Source organism: Cyprinodon variegatus, unplaced genomic scaffold (genome assembly GCF_000732505.1).
Source record: "Cyprinodon variegatus isolate N-32 unplaced genomic scaffold, C_variegatus-1.0 Scaffold674, whole genome shotgun sequence".
NCBI lineage: Eukaryota > Metazoa > Chordata > Actinopteri > Cyprinodontiformes > Cyprinodontidae > Cyprinodon > Cyprinodon variegatus.
Genome location: NW_015151127.1, coordinates 42,170 through 63,687, shown reverse-complemented (window position 1 = coordinate 63,687; position 21,518 = coordinate 42,170). Strand labels below are relative to the sequence as shown.

At 38.3% G+C, this 21,518-nt stretch overlaps 1 protein-coding gene across 8 annotated transcripts in view; it reads right to left on the bottom strand.

Moving 5' to 3' along the window:
• golga4 (golgin A4) overlaps positions 1-21,518 on the bottom strand; it is a 24,412-nt gene that overhangs the window by 2,331 nt on the left and 563 nt on the right. The window contains exons 2-23 of one of the 8 annotated variants that reach the window (XM_015394146.1): positions 19,637-19,717; positions 18,442-18,543; positions 14,639-14,707; positions 14,217-14,552; positions 14,076-14,123; positions 13,937-13,993; positions 13,746-13,844; positions 13,356-13,491; positions 12,765-12,955; positions 11,654-11,737; positions 11,043-11,190; positions 10,790-10,968; positions 10,523-10,621; positions 10,277-10,432; positions 5,912-9,666; positions 5,709-5,830; positions 5,339-5,469; positions 4,583-4,669; positions 3,382-3,402; positions 3,165-3,233; positions 2,791-2,866; positions 618-715 (exon numbers count right to left, since the gene is read on the bottom strand). In XM_015394146.1, the coding sequence (XP_015249632.1) occupies positions 618-715; positions 2,791-2,866; positions 3,165-3,233; positions 3,382-3,402; positions 4,583-4,669; positions 5,339-5,469; positions 5,709-5,830; positions 5,912-9,666; positions 10,277-10,432; positions 10,523-10,621; positions 10,790-10,968; positions 11,043-11,190; positions 11,654-11,737; positions 12,765-12,955; positions 13,356-13,491; positions 13,746-13,844; positions 13,937-13,993; positions 14,076-14,123; positions 14,217-14,552; positions 14,639-14,707; positions 18,442-18,543; positions 19,637-19,717 (6,144 nt within the window). The remainder of the gene's footprint in view (positions 1-617; positions 716-2,790; positions 2,867-3,164; positions 3,234-3,381; positions 3,403-4,582; positions 4,670-5,338; positions 5,470-5,708; positions 5,831-5,911; positions 9,667-10,276; positions 10,433-10,522; positions 10,622-10,789; positions 10,969-11,042; positions 11,191-11,653; positions 11,738-12,764; positions 12,956-13,355; positions 13,492-13,745; positions 13,845-13,936; positions 13,994-14,075; positions 14,124-14,216; positions 14,553-14,638; positions 14,708-18,441; positions 18,544-19,636; positions 19,718-21,518) is intronic. The other 7 variants (XM_015394149.1, XM_015394150.1, XM_015394151.1 and 4 more) reach the window with 7 other exon arrangements.

Here is a 21,518-nt window from a genome sequence, read left to right as displayed (position 1 = left end):
TTATATATATATATATATATATATATATATATATATAAAAAAAAAAAAACATCCTTCTTAAAAATAAAGAGTGTAGAGCCACTTCCTGCTCACGTTTCAACGAAAACCCCAAGTCTAAAACTGATTCCAAAGCTCAGTCAAACAAGAACTGTTCAATAGTTGTTGCTTTGTCTTCACGCCCTAAAAACCCCGCCCGCTTTGCACCCAAAAATTCTAAACACATCTCTGCGTTGTGATTGGCCCGCCAGTTTTAGGGCCTGGGGCATTGATCGAGGCTAGACCACTCACAGGCAAAAATTATTTTGGCTGCTGGCGGATGGGGACAGTTCGCTGGGCTAGGAGTTTGGTAGAGTCACATTTATTTAGACCTTCTATCAGCTGGACCTTTAAGGTAAGTTACAACATCTGGGTGGATAAATATAATGTGCAAAGAATTACTGCTGGTATCCAGCATCCGACTGACATGAGAGCAGCATTTAAACTGCTCTCTCAAATAATATTCATTTGGTTTTATACTGAAATAATTTCAATATAAAGACTTTTTCAGTGGGTGTATATCTGGGTGTTCAATGTGTTTTGATCCGAGACAATAAAGAACTCATAAAATAAAGGCTTACTTTTGTTTCCCGTCCCATCATGTATTCAAACAACACCTTCCTCAAGTACTCAATCTCTGTAGACTCTGACAGAGAATCTGGGGTTTTAATTCCAGGATCTGCAATGAGAAAAAAAGGGATTTGCATGGTTCAAATGGAGGAGCATGTTTTATAAAAAACAAACAAACAAAAAAAACAAGGTCAATAAAAAGAAAATAAATCTGCTATTACACATTTATCACCTTCCTATTAATGTATATATAAAATTGAGCTCATCGCTCCATCTTGATTGAAAAAAGCCTCAAATGAAACTGCGTTGAAGAGTAAACTTCTACTTTTCAAATATTAAGTCTGTCACTTATATATGTGTATTTCTGAATTTTATTAATTAAATATTCCCCCCCTGAGCTACAATTGTTAATCAATAACCAGGATGGGGAAGGGCTAAATTTACAGTTTGGATGGATCTAGTCACAATTTACCTGCAGCTTCAGCAGCTCTTCAATAAACAAAAACACTTACATGCTTTCTGCTTCAGAGCAACCATCATCAGATTTAATAAATGTCCTTGCATTTAGAAGGAAAAAAGGGAAGAAGGCATCCAAACTACTCTTTGATCTCTGACACGGATTAAGGGGTCTCCGATAAATCCTGTAGCCTTTGTCCTCCTGACCTTTTCCTGCCCTTGGATGAGCTCACTACCCAACCAATCACTGCTTCATGAAACCAGTGATCAGCAGCCTAAGACCTCAGCTCTGGGTGCTCTAAACATACCTAATGGAGAACTTACAGAATAAAAGGAAGCTTGTAAATCTGCCAAACATATAGAAAATAAACTGATAGACATAATTTGTTTTCCTAATAAAGAAGACTTTAGAATAGTCTATACAGCAGTAAAGTTAAACACATGGCCTGCAAAACCCATTATGTTTAAAAAGGTGGCTTCTTCACCACCCCCAAACTCCCTGTCAGCAGACCTTCTTTATTACACCAGCGGCCCTCCCTCAGTGTCTGCAAATACTGCCAAGTTTACGATAAACCAGAGAATACTGCAGACTTCTACTCAGTCAATTAAAGGCATACATTAAAGTTTATACAGACTACTCAACTATAATTCTTAACTAAAATAAAACTTCATTGCAAAAACGGTATCTAGTAACAGACACGTCATAAAGAAACTTGTTTCAGGGCTTTATATTCGCAGCAAATATAGGCACATTTTGAGTGTGTGGATCCTGAAAATAACCGGAGTACTCCTAACAGTGGTCTGGACAGCATCAGTCACCCCTTCAATTACACTCATCAGCATAAATTATTTTTTCCAGATTGGGATGTTGGTGCAACTTTGAAGAAAAAAAAAAGTGGAGCTGAACTTTAATTAATGAATTAATTATTATTTAAGGGCAGATTTAATCTAATCTGCAATGGATCAAAATTATATAAACAATCTCAAATATACTCACCTTCACTAAGACTGTCAATACAATTCTTAATACACTACATAATTTCATCCACTTTGCATGATACACTGGTATTACTGGCAGGAAAAAGAAAACCAAACCCTTAAACCACCATGATACTACTGTACCACCCCATGACTAAAAGTTAGTTCAGAGTTCTGAGGTTCAAAATCTTCATCTAAACTCCTAACAACTCAATTCATGTTTCATTTACAATATTTGCAGAAAGCTTTTGGTTTGTTAATGTGAGTAGTTTCAAATTTCAGAATTTAAAGGTTATTTTAGGACTAAAGGGCTTCTTTTTTAGTGTGAACATTACATTACTAATGTAATCTCACTTCACGACAGACACTAGACTTACAGGAGGTCATGAAAGGCTTGAATAGAATTAGACTGTTATTTCTAAATACCCTAAAAAAATTTCCTTTCTTCAGAGCTGACAGTTTGGGTCAAGATACCTCAAACTAAGACAGGGTGTTTTGTTCCAAAATGTTTCAATTTTGATTAAAGCTATAGAAGACAAACCAGGTCATTTAAAGCTACCATCAATACAGGCAATTAATTGTTATGACATTATTATAGACATTAGTGGATGAAAACCTCTGGCTAACACTGTGAAGTATTCCACCCATTTTATTGTATCTTTCTCATTGTTTATTCACTTTATTTCTGCTGGGATCATCTAAAGTGAAGTTGGAGCATAAAGTAGGAGTAATTGCTGATGCAAAGATTACCTTTGTATGTCCCCCCAAGATGAGTTACAACAGGACTGCGGTGGAGAAATTTGATCTTATCTTCAAGAGAGTTAATCTAACAGAAAGAAAGAAAAACATGAACAAGTTATTTTTGTGACCTTTAAGGGTTAATTTCTTTCAATCTGTTAGCTGAGATACAAGCTTTTAATGGCTATTATTAGGGGATGTTTATTGAAAAATGAAATCGGTGGGAGGTGTTGCTCCGATTGTTTACAGGGTTAAATCAAATGTAAACAGATGTGTTGAGCAATTAAATCGATGCAGCAGGAGAGCACTCTGTGTTTCTGCCGGAGGCCACAGGTTTCTGGGAACAGGCTCCTCTTTGGGTATCCCACTGCAGCGCTGACTCTTACCCTCTCAACAAACTCCTGCTCTTTCAGCCGAGCCTCGCTCAGGAGAGTCGTCTTCTCAGCGAGCTGAGCCTGCAATCAAAGCGACAGAGGATGAATGTCTTTCTGACGAGCAAGGGGAAAAATAAATAAACCTTTATTGTTTTTAAATTTCCACATTTAAAGTATATAATGCTTCTATAAACGATTACAGAAGGAGAACTGGAACTAGCATAATTACCTTTAGGTCCTCAGGGGTAACCTGTATAGGCAAAAAGAGGAGTCAGACATGTCATATAAATTATGAGATCAATAAATGAAAGTTTGTCTCCATTTTGAACCTTGGAGATATTAACATTATCTGACATAATGAATCGTAAAATTATCAGTGGGCAAAACTGCAAAGCAAAATCAACTAGATGAGGAAAGGGTTCAGAAGAACACCAAAAAAGTAGAACCAGGACTGAACAGATTGATAGAAAGTCAGATGGATGAACTTAAGAGTTGAACAACAGATGACAAATGGATGGCTGGGTCTGAAATGAATGATGGACGGATATAAAATGGATGGATGGTGGTGTATAAATATTGTCTGGATAGAGGGATAGATGTGTAATGTACAAATGAATGATGGATAACCTAATAATGGATTATTAACTGATGTATGGATGCACAGATCTTTACATCTGTCTGTGGTGAGGAAAGGCCTTCATTGGCACACATCCATCCAGTCCCGATGACTTCAACTGGGAAAAATGCAGCAGTCAGAGCAATATTATATCTGGTGTTTATTTTTGCTAAAAATATTTTTTCATGTAAGAAAAACCTCTGCACTGTTCTAACTGCACCTGGAGACATCTCTGTGGAGCCATTACTGGACACTTTCCAGTTAGCGTATAGAGCATCAGAGCATTCGGCAGTATAAATCTAAAGCTGGTGAGATAATAATTGAGACCAGAGAAGAGGCTGACTGCTGCCTCACAGGATCCGTTTCGTAAGGAAAGCATTCCTAAGCGATTCAAATGCAACCTTGCAGCATCCGGCGCCCTTTGGAGAGCAGCCACAAGACTGCAAAGAGACGCCATTCAAAGAGAAGGCAACTCTTGGACAGATTTCCTCTTTATTGAACTGCTATGCTCTTTAACCTGAATTTCAACTTTCAATTTAATGTGCACTGAAATGCTTTTATTCAGAACTACATTCGCGTATTTCAGCCTTTAGTCTTGGAGCTGAGAAAAAGAGTAACTTTATGTCACCATTAATGTTTATTGCAGCTCAAGAAAGGTGACTTATGATCTGAACAGAAAGGTTTTGTCTAAACCCCTTGTGGCATGTATATATAAGAGACTATATTGGCTGCAGCTATAAACCCTCCTATAACAGCACAAAGGTCCCTGATGCATCACTAGACTGTGACGCAGATGCTTGAAACCAGGTTTTACCTCTGAAGTGCTCTGGCAGCGTGACTGAAGCTCTTCTAGCTGTTTCTGAACCTGCCAAACTCTGTCTCCCATCTCCTCCTCTCGATCCTAAAAACAGATAAATAGTTACAGGAGTAGCAACTGAGGCACTTCCTGTTTGTTATCTTAACTTCACAATTCAACTATGTCAGCTGACCTTAGATTTCCCTCCTTTACATTGCCTTGCAAAAACTCTCTAACCCCGAAACTTTTCAAGATTTATTACTTTAAATGACAACTTTAATTAATTGAATTGGATAGACCAACACTAAGGAGTCCAGACTTGTGAAGAAAAAATAAATAAAAATGGTATTTAAAACCTCAATAAGAAGGAAGTCCAACAGAGTGTCTTCAGACATGATCTTGTTATTAAACCAAGTGTTTTGTATGCAGTGTAATAAGCAGGTGTTCTGTTAAGGCCTCAAAGTTTAACCTAATATTAAATAATCTCTGAAAATAAGACTCAAGACTGTTCTTAAGTAACTGGAAACATGACAGAGACAGAAAGACAAATATAAAAAAGGTGGAGACAGAAAGATGGATAAATAAGATGCAGAGAGAAGCTGGCTGATCTTCCAGAGTTGTACCCATCCATATGAATAAAGTTACAGTACAATCTTTGTGCTAAAAAATATTTTAGGGGATCGACATTTACCATCATACATTCAAGCTTATTTGTCACTCTAAAAACAAATGTGGCCTTTGAGAAACAGCAATGTTTGAAGTTTTCTAACCTACCTGTATAACCTGCTCATATTTTTGCACGGTTCTTTGCAGATCGTCGTCCTTCTGGGAAATCACCTTCCTCAGCTGGCTGGCCTCGTCTCTATGACCACTGATGAGCTCAGCTTCCACAGCCTGGGCCTTGGCTGGGTGCAGAAAAACAAGAACGCAGAGATAACGTATAAGTTTGAAGCTACCATAAGTTATAATTATGTTTTTTTACAAAAATGTTTTCACCAATTATCTTCAAAATTTTCTTGTACAATAACGTGATTTGATTGATTTCTATTTGATAAGTATTTGTCTGAAGCTGAAAGCATCTTGTTTTTGCTTTATTTAATCCCTGTAAACTTAATCTGATGAACAGCGGGGAAACTTGTGATACCTATGGTCTCCTTCACCGCAGAGTCGAGCTCCTTCTCCTTCAAAGCCATCTGTGAGTTGAACTCCCTCATAAGCTGCTTTATAGCAGAGTTGTGCTTCATTTCCACATCTTCCAGCTCCACCCTATAAAAGCAGACGGTGAAAATGCAGCTGGAAAAATAGCATCCAGCAACACATGGTGCATAAATACGGATAGAGACTTACTTTAGCCTTTTCTCATTCTCTTCCTGCAGCTCTTTCTTCAGATACTCCAGATCGTGTTCATGCTCCTTCCTCAGCTGTCTCATGTCCTTCTGTAACCTGGTAAAGTCCTTCTGGATCCTCTCTTTCTCGTTCCTCATATGGCTTAGTTTGCTTTTAAGAGTTTGCAAAGTCTGATCATCAACATCCTCCACTTCTGGCATAGGAGAGTGGTTAGCTACTTCATGTTCAATGGCGCTCATTGTTTGATTCAAGCTGCTACTTTCCACCTGGACTTCAGGCTCTGAAGAGTTCTGGACCTTACTAGAAAGCTGGCTTAGCTGAGCATCTCTTTCACTCATTTCATCTTTCAGACGATTTATTTCTGTGAGGAGGGTTTCATTTTGCTCTTCTGCTTCTTTTAGCTTTGCCTGGAGTTCATGCAGAGTCGTTTCAGTTTGTCTGAGCTCCACTTGCTGCGCGGCCTCCTTCTGAAGAGACGTTAGCCTGTCTTCATATTCGACTCTCAGCTCTTCTAAAGACCTTTCTTTCTCAAGCCTCTCGTTACTCAGAATTTTCTCCTGCTCTTCTCTAACCCTGACAAGGTCTTCTTCAAGCAATCGGTTTTTTTCCTCTAAGGTCTCCACTTGTTTTTTGTTCAAGGTCTCATTGCTCTTGTTTTCCTCCAGGCTACTCTGGAGAGACCTAATTGTCTGCTCCTTCTCCTCAAGCTGTGCTGTCAACTGTTTTCTGATCTGACTAATTTTCTGCTCCGCTTTCTTTTTCAACTCTGATATCTTCCGGGCGCTCTCTGCAGATAACCTCTCCTCAGTTCCTTTGAGACTCTCCTCCTTGCTCTTGTTAATCTCATCTTTCATCCTTTCAAATTCCTCTCTTTGATTCTCCAGTGCAAGTTTACACTTTTTGTTCTCCTCCTCAAGGGAGCTCAATTTTTCTACCATCTCTTGTTCTAAATTACCGTTTTGAGCACACTGCATTTGGACATGATGCAGCTGCTCCACCAACTCCTTCTTCTCGTTCTCCCTGCTGATATGCTGCTGTTTGAGCTCTGATGTGAGCTGCTCGCATTCTGTCTTCTTTAGGTCGAGCGTCTCCTGAAGCTCAGAAAGTCGGCTGATGCAGCTTTTAAGTTCTGATGTGAGGTCACTGACTTTCTGCTCTTTTTCACTCAACACTTGGTCCATCTCAGACTTGCTGATGGATTGATTGTCAATACTTGCCGACAACCTTTGCAGAGCTTCATTCTTTTCTGAGATTTCTTTCTCCAGCACCTCAAGCCTGTTCTGCAGAGCTTTAACAGTGTCTTCATTCTGGTTGCACTTTGCCTCGGCCTTCTTCTCCTGCTCCATCAGGCTTATCCTCAGCACCTCCGCCTGCTCCAATGCAGCCGTTCTCTCCTGCTCTAATCTGTCCATGCTCTCTTGTCTCTCCTTCTCGTACTGCTCCTTCAGCTTGCTTATGGCTTCCTCCTTGTCCTGCATGCTACTTGCAAGCTGATTTTTCAAGTCGGTGATAAGCAACTCATTTGTTTTCATGTTTTCTAACATGGTTCTGTTTGCTTCGCTCAGTTCCTCCATTTCCTGAAGCTGCTGGCTGACTGAAAGAGAGCTGCTCTCCTTCTCTTGAGTTAAGGCTTTGATATGCTCTTTGTGAACATCTACCTGAGCAGTCATGTGTTCTAATGAAATGCATAGATTCTTGTTCTCCTCTGTGTGCTGGAGGAGATTTTCCTCTAAAGTGCATATTCTATCCAACTTGGAACGGAAAATGCTTTGTAAGCGCCCCAGGCTCCCCTGACTGCACAGCAGTCTATCATTCAGCTCTTTAACGCGACATTCTACTCGCTGTTTGAGTTCATCAGAGGAATACTCTACTTTAGACTGAACCTCCTTACAATAATGGTCCATTTTGTTGATGATCATATCTAACTGCTGCTGGAATTCAGCTTCCTTCGCTTGCAGCTGTGCAGAAGTTTGCTCCATTTTACTCTCCATATCTTTAGTGTCTGTTGCTCTGGAAGTTTTCAGTGCTTGAAGCTGTTCCTCCGTTTCATTCAACTTATCAGACAGAGTCTTTAAACTTGCTTTACTTTCTTCTTCTGCAGTCTTCAGCTTATCTTGAAGGGCGTTTCTCTCATTCAGAGCCTGGTTCAGGTTCCTCTCCGTCGTCTCGATTTGCTCCTTTAGCAGTGCTTCTCCCTGAGTCAAACTTTCCAGTTTAACTGCTGCTTCATTAAGTTCTTCCTGCAGCTTCTGCACAGTAGTTTCACGGATTGCCAGGTCCTCCTTTAGATCTCTAAGTTCTTGCAGCACTTGTTGGTAGTCCGTCTGGTTTCTGCTGAGTTGCTGAGATGTTTCCTCCAGTTCCTGAGCTTTCTCTTGAAGGCTGAGTGAATGTTTCTCTGTTAGCTCTTCCTCCTGCAGGGCAAGTTTCTCTTGCCAACGATGCCCCAGTGCTTCCATCTCTTGCTTATGGGTTGTGTGCAGTTTCTCTAGCTCTTCTTTATGGTTTGCCTGCAGATCTGATACAGCACTGCTGAGGCCTTGTGAGCTCTTCTGAGCCATCTCCACTATTTTTTCTTGGATTTGCTGCTCTTTCTGCTGAAGTTCCACCTCCTTTTTTGCGAGTTCCTGCTTCATATTTTCTTCGTTTTGTTGTAGCTTTTTCTTGAAGCTCTCCTGCATTTCTTTGGCCTTTTGCTTTACCTTTTCCATCTTTGTTTCCTGTTTTTTCATCTTTGATTCCATCTCAGATATAGTGCTTTTTAGCTGGAGTTCATGAGCAGCTTTTTCATCATCCAGTTGTTTCTTAAGGCATCTTTGCTCCTCTAGGTGTTTTTGTTGCTCTGCTGCATATATTCTCTCCTTCTCTAAGAGCTTCTCTTTGATTTCTTCTAACTGATTCTGCATTTCTAGGAGCATCTTCTCTTTTTCCTGACATTTGTTGTTGGCAATTTCCAACTGATCCTTCAGCTCTGCCAAACTCTTCTGACACTGATCCAGATCCTCTGAGGCCTTATTTAACTGAGCATTTGATTCCTTCAAGCTTGTGTTTTCTTGCTGAGTTTGCAATAAACTCTGTTGCAGCTCTTCAATCTCCCTAATCTTTATTTCTAGATTTTTTGCAGTGGAATGTTCTTTTTCCTGTACTGTTTTCTCTCTAAGAAGAAGTTCTTCAACCTCTTTATCCTTTTCCCTCAGAACAATCTTCAATGCATTAAGCTCCTGTTTCAAAGTTTTCTCTACCCCTCCAATAGATTGCTCATGCTCATGTTTGATACTTTCAACCTCAGCACTGTGTTTTGACACCTGCTCTTGAAGCTTTTGCTCATATTCCTGTAGAGCTACCTTAGCGCTCTCTTGAGCTGCCACCAGCCTCTCTTCCAAACTTTGTTTACTGTTTAAAACCTCTGAAAGCTCAGCAGAAAGGGCCTCCAACTCTGACTGCTTCCCATCCAGTTTCTCCAAAGTCTTCAGGTTAATGTCTTCAACATGAGCCTGGAACTGTAGCTCCTTATCTTTTAGGAGGGTCTCCATTTCCACTCTGTGTTTCTCCTTGATATCCTCTAAAGCAGCATTATGCTGCTGGATTAGAGCATCCTTCTCATTTTCTAGCAAATCCTGTTGTTTTGCTTTTAATCCGGCGATTTGCTCTTCATGGTTATTCTTCAGCTCTTCCAACTGAATGGAAAGTTGTTGAGACAAACTGGATTCATCTTGGGAGATATTGCTAACAGAGCTTTCCATCTCCAAAATCCTCTGCAATCACATTTATTGCAGGAAGTCAGATCAAATAGTCAGATCATTTCAAGAAGGTATTAGGTATGCAGCTATTGGTTATTTTGGTGTTTGATTATTATGGTCTTTATTTTTGAATTAATCAAAAAATACATTTTTAATAAAGTAGCATTTCTCAATAAACCGAAGTATCGAAGTTTGAAAAAAAAAATGATTTAATGAACTGTAAATAGCAAAAAAAAAAAAAAAAAACAGTTTAAGTTTAAAAACATTGCAAAGACATTATGTCAAATCATTCCTTTGATTTCATAATCGATTGAACGAATAATAATCTGGCAGCAAAAGCTGCCTTATAGGACTTTTTCTCTTTTTATTTTACAAAATAAAAACTGGGCACATGTCATGTTTTAGAGTAAACTTTGTATTTAGCATAATGTCAAAAGCCATTTCATTTACTGATAAATTAAAGAAAAGGACTCTTAATACTACTTCATTAAAATATGATCTTCAATTTTATACAAAATTGTTTTGAAAGTTTAAACTTTTAATGTCAATGTCTTAGAGTTTTTGTTGTTGTTTTTTTCACCTAAAGTTAAAATTAAACACTGAAAATAAGAAAAGCATAACTCACTGTTCTGGCAGCCTCCAGCTCCAGCTGTATCTCCTTCACTTTATTATCAGCTTCCATTCTAATAGCGGTCTTCTGTAACTCTGCATCCTCCATTGCCAGAGAGGCCTGCTGTTCTTGTTCCTTAGATAACTGCTCAAACTCCACTTTACATTGCTCCTGGGAAACAGAATCATTTGACATTTAGATCTTTCTTAGGTCTGTTCACATTATGATGCTTCAATTATAAATAAAGAAAGTGGCACCAACCACTGCTTTGCTGATTCTTTCCTTTATTTCCTCTTCTTTAGCAGCTAGAGCTTCGCTGTGGGCTTTTTCCAAATTAGCTACAGTTTCCTCTGAAGATTTCTGAAATTAATTATAAAATTAACATGCATTCATAGAAACAAGATGATGATTTTTTAGAGGAGCAAAATATTAAAAAACATTGAAAAAAGTTCTAACATTAAATAAACCAATGACCTCCTTCAGGAGAAAGATAAAAGTATGACTACTCAGCAGAAGTTACTTTCTGACCTTCATTATTGCAACAACTTCCTGTTTAACTCTTGTGAGCTCCTGCTGAAGATTCTTCCTTTCCTCCTCACTTGTCCTTTCTACTTCTTTTACTCTCTCCTCCAGCTGGACTTGCAGCTGTTTTCTGGCCTCCTCTGCCCTCTGAGCCTCACCCAGAGCCCGTTCTAGCTCTTCAAAAGCTTCAGGACATGAACAACTGTTACCATTTAAAGCGGTACAATGTTGTATGATTTCAAACTTGATTTGCCCTAACCTGATTTCTCAGCCTTTTCCTTCTGCTCTTGTAATTCCTCCTTCTGGGTTACAGCCTGCTGGAGTCTGGAGCGTAACTGTGCAACCTCCTCTTCTTTCATTTCCAGAGTTTCGTGCATCTGCCGCTTGGTTTCAGCGATAACCATTCCCTGGGAAAAATGTTAAACTAAATTAACATATGTAGTGATATGCAATGATGCAACCCAATTATCAACCAACCAAAATAAGCTTGATGACTCTGACTGATAAAAAAAATTAAAATAAAAAATATTTTTCTTTCAGAGTATGACTGCACATCAGTACTTAGGAAAAACATCACCAGTGCATCTTCAAATACAACCATAATAATAAAAAACGTTTACTAATGCATTGAGTGTGTCTGCAATTTTACACCCAAGTAAAGCTGTTAATAGCATTTGACATCCAAAATGCATCACAGTGAATGTCTGAGTGCTTCAACACCACGTAGAGCAGAGGTCAAAGATTAAGAGAAACAATATGGTGGATCACTGTGTACAACCTATTCAGCCAATGACTGAGGAAAAACAACATACTTACTTAAGCTACAGACCCTTTAATCAAGATGTAAAAAAGTAAAAGCTTCTCACCCACCTTGTCCTGCTCCAGTTGCTCAATAAGATTTTTGGCATCCCGTAGCTGAGTGATCAACTTAGTCTTTTCTGTAGTATGCACATCCTTTGAACATAAAACATTGGACAGTTGAATAGATCAATATTGAGCACCAGCATAGTTCTTCAGTCCAACTCATTTTCTGTATAGGTTCTGATCAGAGAACTTTAAAATAAGATGTTTTCTGCACCTCCAAGGTTGGCTCACCCACAAACCAGCTAACACAAGCCCAGCTAAACCGACAACTTAACCAAAATTACAGCACAGTGTCCACATGTGGTAACTATGTCTCTGTGCGACCACAGATTTACAAGTGATTACAGTAGAGGAGGCTTAGTGGACTTAAGCTGCTACAGGCCTACATGGCCTTCACATTAAATATCAGAGAACAGGACTTCTAAAAGGGCTTTAATCTGTAAAATATGTTCTAGTCTAGCTGCTTCAGAAGGCATTACACCTGTTAAACTTTCCTTTCCAAAAAATAAAAAAACAACTGCACAGAGAATGGACCGGGAAAACCATGGAAATAAATGAGATCTAAACGACCTGCGGCAGCAGACTGGCAGTCTATCAGGACAGTGTGTTTTCCAGCTGTAAACAGCTGCTATCATATGCTGCAGAACATGATGGTAGATATGGAGAAGAAACAGAAGTCAAACATACCACTGAAGCAAAATGTTTTGAGTTTAATGAAAACAATTGTTCAGTTATGTCAAGCTGACATGACACGACCCCTCGCCATGGACACTGGCCAGAGAATCTGGATGTTTGGACACGGAGTACCACAGCTATCCACTGTGTCACTGAGATAATGGAGTCACATTCTCACTGAACCGAAAAGACTCTGGCAGACATTTTGAAGCATGAAATTCATTACCCCAACACAGCTTTGTCATTTGAAGCCATATCCTCATTTAAATAACTGCAATTTTTTTTTATAGAGACCTAAAATATAGTAAAAAACGATCAATAAAAAAATCTTTTTAAAACAACAAAGTATTTGACAGCATGCAGCTGTTTATGAACTTCATAGCTCTGTTTGACTTAAAACAATGTGATTAATTTGTACTTGAATTGTACTGCTTTTGAGCACCTTTATTTTCTCCAACTCCTGAAGTCTCTCCTGCAGCTGCAGCTGCAGAGCCTCGTTCTCACTGCTCAGCTGTATGCTCCGCTCCTTGTGTGTCCGCATCACTTCCTTGCACTTGTGTAGCAGGTTTTCTTGCCTCTTAACCCTTTTTTGAAGATCCTCCATGAGTTTGGCTGGATCACTGTTGCCCTCTACTGCTCAGAGAAACCAAATGCACCGGTCAAACACACAATAAAAGAGAGCACCTAACCTTAATGAAGAAGTTTGATCAAAAATTTCAAACACTGCAAACATTATCGAAAAATAAGTAGAAATTTCTTAAAATAAGAGAATTATCCCTTAATTTGAGTAGGTAAATAAGATGATCTGCCAATGGAATTAGTATTCCATTGGCACAGTAGTATTATTAGTGAATTGTCTTGTTCCATTGGCAAAGAGTCTCACTTACCTGCTTAATTCAAGACAAAATGCACTTATTTTAAGAAAAACATACTTACTTAGATTTACATTTTTTGCAGGGAAGAAAGGTCAAAGACCTTCATAGTTGGACTATATTTACTAAAGAGTAGAGAGATTTATCAAGAGTCTGCTTACCCTCATGTGTCTCTGATTCCACTCCTTGTTCTTTTGATGGGCTTTCAGCAGCAGAGGTAGAATCTGAAGCCGCTTCAGCCTCAGAAGGAAGAGGCTCATCAGAAACTCCTTTAACTCGTTTTTTCAATAAGGCCACCTTTCAGAGAGAAAAATAAACAAAAATCTTCAACATGTTGATTATTCATGTTTTACGGTCATTGCTATATTTCTACCGCAGAAAAATTATAACAACTTTGTAAAATTAGTTTGCAATTATAAATAATAATTGGCAAGTTTTAGGTTCAATTTTGAGTTTAAAAAACACTTTCAAAAACCTGAATAATATATATTAAAACTGTTATCCTAAAATGAAAAAATTCCTGTTAAATGTATTTTTCACAGGTTCCTCACCTGTGTTTGAAGGACAGTGATCATCTGGTCCTTCTCCTCCAGTGCAGCATCAAACTCATCCTGCAGGTGTTTCTTGGCCTGCTGGTCCATTTGTAGCTCCTAAAAACAAAGACACAGAAATAGCAAAGTCAACTTAGCTGTGCAACTTCTGTGATTATTAGATAGACATTAGCCATTTAAAACAGAAGTACCTCACGTAGCTCCCCTATCCTGCGTAGTGCTTTATCTTGACTCTGACTGAGGATGGCCTGCGTAGAGGACAAACAAACTTCTGAATAGTTTTAAAAAACATACAAGAATGATTTAAAACTGTATTTAAGTTGAACATACCTGTGTTTTCTCTTTTTCTCGCTGCACTGTGCGGTATGCAGTCACCAGCTACACAACAAAGAAATGGGCACAAAAAGAAAGATTACTTTCCTATTCATGCTTAGGATTTTCATTTTCCTTGGAGCCAGTCCTGTGTCTCACCTCAGAGTACTTTCCTCTGTACTTCCCTAAACTCCTCTCCACCTGAAGCAACCGGTGCACCAACTGCTCTTTAGAAAGAGCCTCTGCGCTCCCTGGTGGCTCCTCAGCTTCGCTTTCGATATCTGAGGGCGGGTCATACGCTGGGGCCCCCGAGGGCTCATGTTCTCCCAAAGGTGTCAGGGAGTCATGTGAGGGGCTCCGAACCAGGTTTTCTTTAGATGAGGAGCGGAACAGATTTTCAGCCCGACTGGCACCGCTACGAATCAGTGACTCCATTGAAGGAACTTTCAGCTGCAGTTTCTGCGCAAACGATTGTGCCTGCGACTCCTCTCTCTGCTGACAGCATGAAAGGGAAAACATTAGGGGGCGTGTGACACATTTTCTGTAATAAGCTGAAAGTCATGGAGGACATATAAACATACATGAGGAGAAGCACTTTCATCTCCATTGATGCTACCTCTGGGAGATCGTCCAAGTCCTTTGGAGGCAGTCTGAAGGATATAAACACATGATCAGAAAGGAAGAAGCCGTGACAGTGAACCTGGGCCAATTAGTCATCCACACCCAGCGTGGCTCTCCCTGATTACTCTGAAGGGAGCAATATTAGTATTGCTGGGAGCAATGCAGGGGCAATGGGTACCCTCATGCAATTTGGAAAAACAGAGGGGTTAAATACAAAAAAGAAGGCATCTCTACTGTAAAAGAAACTAAAACAAAGGGTTAAAACAGTACTATAGAGAGCAGCCATGAGCTCAGACAGACAGTTAAAGTCAGGTAGGAGGGCTGGTATTTGAATTAGAGATGCTTGGCAGTGCTGTGTGAAGCTGTATTAGAATATTACAAAGGCAAAACAGAAGGAGGTGAATATATAGCAGCCTAGTTGGTTTGATCGATTTGTTATCAGCTTCAGAGAAAGCAACCCTTCTCCTCACTTGTCCAGCTCCTAAATATCCCTTCTTCTATAGGTTACAAAGCAAATAAATGCATTTTTTTTTTATTTTATTTGTGTTTATTTACCTTCTCACTTATTAAAGCTGAAGTCTGTAAGTTTTTAAAAATCATTTTTTGGCATATTGGCTAAAACTGTCCCTATGTCCAGACAGCAGTACATGTGATATGTAACCTGTGAAAAAAACTGCTTCAATTGGTCCCGCATACTGCCTGTATTTCAATCTGGAAAGAATAATTCGGGACGAGTAAAAACAACCAATCACAGCCAGAGGAGCGTCTGCCCCTGCTTTAAGCCAATATCGTGTTTGCACTGGGCGGTTATTTTCACAGAGGCTGATGATTAATTACACACAAATGTTTGTAGTGGGTGGTGTACCTTTGCAGATGTTCCTGTGGGAAACGTGTACTTAGAGCAGATCATGATAGGATTTTCTGGATTGAGAAACTAGCTGGGTTTATTTTTAAAGATATGTTGTGTGGTGGATCGACTGCACTGCAGAGGTACTGATAGTGTCTTCAATAATGGGAAAGTTTTATTTAGAGGTCAGAATCAGTGTTTATGGTGATCTGATTGATGCAGATACATATTCGATTTATATTAGGCAAAAAAAGATGATAAAACCATTTTTTTATGTTACATTTACCATTTTAACTCAAAACTCATCTTCAGATCTTCATAAAAGGCAAGGCCTTTGACGGGCTTCAAAGGGATGTCTCTCAAAGGGAGGGGCTTTTTTGGAGGTTTTAGACGTAAAACAATCCAGGTTTGAAATTTAGGGGAAATTAAGCCACACAAAACACGGAATACAAAATTCTTGTGAGCAGACATTTAAGGCACAATTTGTATCACTATATTAAACAAGATTACAGGGGAATAGATTACGAAACAAAATTTAACTGCACTAATTAGGAGATTGTTTTAAAATATTTTAGTATTAAATGTTCCCACACTGAGGTGTTCGCTGCCCTTTCATGCTATTTTTGTGTATAACTGAAGAAAATCAATTAATCTATCTTTTAGTTAAAAAAAAAAAAAAAATTAAAACCACATCACTAAATCATGCACCATAGAAGTACACTGAAATTCTCCGTTACCAAGCAGAAAGTCAATTTAAAGTTAACCCTCTGAGGCATGATGGTCATTTGGAAGAACAAACATAAAAAAACTATAAAAATGTTCTGTAGTGCAAACCGTTTAATGGTCAACTGGAAGTGATTTAGAAATCAACATTATGTGAAGACATAATGTTGAAGAAACATGATAGAAATTATGAGATGAATTGAATTGATAGCTGCAGCTATGCACCATATATAAATGCTCTGAACTTCCATATCAATGTGTTTTTTTTTTCTCAAACACTGTTCACATTTGATCACTACTGCCCTTTAAGAAATGGAAATTGCATGAAAGCTATACAAAATTAAATTTTGTTTTATACACTCTGTGTATACAAAATGACAGTAAAAGTTGTCTAAGTCCAAGCGGTCACTGCACAACATCCAAACTCAGACTACTGGCTTCTTATCTGCTGAATTAAAATCATCTCATCAGAAGGGCAAAATGGGAATTATCAAATGTACAGACTTATTCTAAACAATTACAAAACAGTTCATTGGAAAGAAGAAAAAGGTTGTTTTGTCTTTTTTTTTTTTTCTAAAATATGCCTATGCATCAAATTTGAGCACTTAATAGTTAGAGTTTCAATGCAGGGCTTTCTTCACTGGAGTAAACATCAGTGACGTTACTATAAATTATTACGATAAATTATTTCACAAATTCGATAGTAAAATTACTATCGAATTTGTGAAACATCTTATTTTTAGTTTTTTCGGTTAACATGTCCTACATCTATTTATAAATTGTACAGATTGTGCAAACATTTTTTCTGGGTTATGATATAAAAAAAAATTAGACATCATTATGACTGACCTTAAATTTGGATCAGCCAGTAAAAAAATGGGAAGAAATGCTTGTTAAAGGGCTATTGATTTAAACCCCAGGAGGAACAACCAATCACCTGGTAGGAGGGGGCACAGGGATGGCAAATGATTGACCAGGGGTGGCCAATGAACACAGTAACATCCCTGACACCAACAGGTCACTCTGAAATCCAAACCATGAAAATCTTTCAGAAACGGGTCTACCCGCCGGTTATGTAAGTCATCAGCAGAGAAAGACATCCGTTTATCGAAATTTTTGAGGACAGTTTAACATTTTGTTATTTGTCTTTTTTTAATAAGTAAATAAAAACCTGTTTTACAGGTAGTGCACGTTTGATGTGTCATGTCACTTCTTCTCCTTATATCAACAATCATTCCAGCCAAAGGCAGAAAATCTAAAGAAACATTCCTAAATCAACCAGAATTGAAAGCAATATTTTTCTAAATGTGTCTTCTAAACAGACAAGTCTTCAGAGGCAGTTGGTACTAAACCTACTGCTGGGAATCTGTTTACACTGTACACAATGAGATAGAGTTCACATCTATGTAGCCTGGAGACTGTTTGTCTGCCTACCAAACAAGTAATGTTCAATACTGAAACACTGTGAGCCATTCAGGAAGAGACAGGTCTTCTTACCCATAATGGACATAACACAAGTGTTTTGCATATAATCTGTAGTTTTATTTTTAATAGCAGCTCATGAATCATGCTAAATAGAAATCATAATTAGTGGTTTAGAACCAAATTTGACTTCTTTGTGTTGTAAACTCAAAATGTAATCTGTAATGTTTCTCCACCTGAAATCATATAAACTTTAAGGCACTAAATCAAACAGAACCTACTGGGTTTGTTTATTTGGAAGAGATTTGTTTAATTTAATTTATTGACCTCTACAGGAAATGTAAATTTTCCAAATAAACAGACCTGGAGATTGGGGACAAAGGCCACAAGGCAAATATAGCAGGATGTTAGGAAGGCCTAAAAAAACAAGCAGCTAAATGTACTAAAAAACAAAGAAGGGGTTCTTAATTTTTTTGCCAGGTAAAGACAACTGAAAGGTTCGGGCAATGACAAAAACAGGACACAACGCACAGAAGAACCTATCCCACAATACAAACCACAAATCCCATTAGATGCAGGACCGGGTTACTGTGTGAGATGCCTTCTTATTGCTAAGTCCAAAAGGAAACGGGAACAGGGAACAAGCTGTCCCTACTCGAGACACAGTCCTCTAACGATTCCCCAAACGCGCAGAAGACGGGAGGAAGGAACGGGACAGGAAGAGGAGAAGGAGAAGCAGGAGGACGAGGCAGGAAGTGAGGACAAACTCACCACACTGGCTACCTGGGCCGTTTTGGGTCGGTTTGAATGGTCCAGAGCAAAGATAGTATACTCAGAGAGAAAAGCGGGCTCTGCTATCATCCCGGCCAGCATCTGACCCCGTCAGTGCAGAGTCGGGACGAAAGGTGGGGAAAGGAGAGGAACACAGAGAGCAATGAGAAAAAAACAACACCATGAAAGTGAAATAGTGCTGAGGGAGTGGAGGGAGGGTGGGGGGTCTAGCCAGGCTGTCCAAAGTAAGCTGGTCAAGTGTGGTAAAGATGGATGGGAGAGAGAAAGCAGAGAGTGAGATACAGAGAGACAAGACATGAGCTGGAAGAAAAATAAGAAAAAGCTGAAAAGTGAAAGACTTCATTAACATCAATGAATCATGATCAACAGTTTGACATCTCTTTACAATTTCATTTATACTAAGAAAACTGATTCCAGTGACCAAATAAACAAAGGAGACAAAGATGTCAAAGTGTTACAGAACCATGAGATGGGAAAAAAGATGTGATGCCACCAGAACCTTTGTTTGCTGATTCTAGGGTATAAATACATCATTATATTTCCCCTAAAGGCAGAACCTAGTGCATAAATATTCACCTAAAAAGACATTGTCCTGTTCTATTATGCGTTATATCCGCAAATAATATGTAATTGATTTATTTGCACTGCACCAACGCTAGTTTTAAATGAAAAATTTAAAAGATAAATATTTCAAGACTCGACATTTACATTTTAGCACGTCAGGAGATACACCAACCATATGCTGCATCATCTTGCAGTCATAGCCAGTACGCCTCTGGATGCCCAAAGTGCTTCTGATTTATCTAAAAATACTTCCACAGACTAGCCCAGATCTGCTGGAGCAAAACAACCAGTTTCCAGAAAAACACTGAAAGGAAGGTACATAAATTATTCATAAACACTAAAACACAGGCTGCTGTCCTTAATTAAACCCAGTGTTTTATAACATATTGCTGTCTTGTTCACCTTCCCTTTGCAGAGGAATCAGCAGGATGTGTTGGTGTGTTACTGGGGTAGCAATAAGCAAAACACATTACAGATTTGTTTTAGGGATTCAGAGACAATAATTTAGACAGAAAATCAGTGCATAAGCGGAGTCGTTGCTCACCGTTTGGACACAAATAATGCATATTCATTGCAGACAAACATATTAAAAGACCGGCTCCATGCTCACCTGTCTGTCACTGGGGAAGGGTGAGCCGTCATGATGGAGAGGGAGGGTCTGACTGCCACGTCGGTCTCCACTGCCTGTCTGCTAGGATAGATTGATTTGTTTTTAGGATCTTCAGTTTTAAAATAATGTTACAAACCCATAATTTCACATATTAATATCAAAGTTTTAGCTACTGAATAAAGTCTTAATTATTATCTACCTCATTTTGTGATTTTCTTCAATTTGTAGTAAAAACATGCTAGGTTATACAGATATTGAACTGCAAAAAGCACGGACGAGAATAACTTGGGTGCAGATATATATAGTAAAACTCTTTGCTTTTTAAACATAAACTAAAACAAACCCAAAATAAAGACAATCCAGCCAAGTGTAACAATAAAGAATCCATAACCATAACCATACGTCTGAGCTCCACCTGTCGCCCAAAAATACTACTTTGATGTCAACAAAATTAGATTTCTGCTAAAGGGGACATTTGTTTGCAGACCTCCAATAACTGTATAGCCCATTCTGATTATAGATACAGGATAATTATACAATCAGAAATCCCCGTTTTAGATAACTCATGGATCCTATTGAACAAGTATTCAGTAAGATCACAGGGCTGTTTGTGCTTTTAGAACATTAGATCGTGGAACCAGGTGGTGACAGGAGCACATGTGTCAAAGTGTTGAGCATCCAACAAAAACAGAGTCACAATCCTTATGCTGGAAATACACATTCATTCTATTCCACACTGTTCTCCAGCTTCCTTATTCTGTTAGTAACATCAAACTGTTGACGATTGTTATGAAATAACGGATTACCTGCTTTGTATTTTAATGAACACAATCCTGGGTCTATCTCCTTAGGTGGATGTTGTTACTGACAGAAGAAGACTCATAAACAGCAATTTTCTGTATTGATTAATCGATTAAAAATGAAGTCAGAGAAAACTCCCAAAAATATAAGAATAGATTTAAAACTAGAAATGGACAGATCCGATATTAATACCCGACTCTGTCCTAAACCTGAAGAAAATTATAGGTCAGGTATCGACGAAATGTTCCTGATCCACAGGAACAGATGTATTCAGTCTGGTTCTATAGGACATTTAATTTAGGTTAAAAATTCCTTAATCAGTAAAAATGTATTTGTTTTAATAGATACAGTCAATTGGAAAACTTATAATTGCAAATTTGTTTTCAGGATGCTGTTGTTTTTTTTAAAGATGATTTAATGTTTTGAAGACTTTCTTTTCTGACCTTATACTAAACTCAAGTTAGCTTTAGGGATACTCATTCGAATATTGATACATATCAATGTTTATAGAGACTTTTAAAAAATAAAAAAAATAAAGAAAACAAAGCTCTGGTATAGGAACAGTATCTATAGATCTCCTAAATTGAGTATCAGATTTAGAAAAGAGGAAAAAATGTGGATCGATGTATTCCTATTTAAAACACTATCATATCAACACGTTAAGATGGGCCTCTGGCTTAATAACCTTATGACACTTCCCATTGAAGTTACAAAGAAAGTAATAGCAAAAACCTACAAAACAAAGAGATTTAAAAGTACTATTTTCACATTTTATGATTTTAACTAATCATTACAGATAAGTAAAAAACGAATTAAAAGTCAGACCACCTAAGGTGAGTCTTTAATGTAGGGCAAAGTGCAAAAACCTTCAACCTTCATTCTGCAAAATCCTAACAAGCTGCACAAGTCACACCTAACCTGTCAACGTGTGTAGTGAGATTTAAAGCTTGTATGTGCTCTAAAAAGCATTCATGGTTCACTCCTTATGCCATTTTCTACAGGTGCTGGTCATAAAATTAGAATATCATGAAAAAGTAGATTGATTTCAGTAATTCCATTTAAAAAGTGAAACTTGTATATT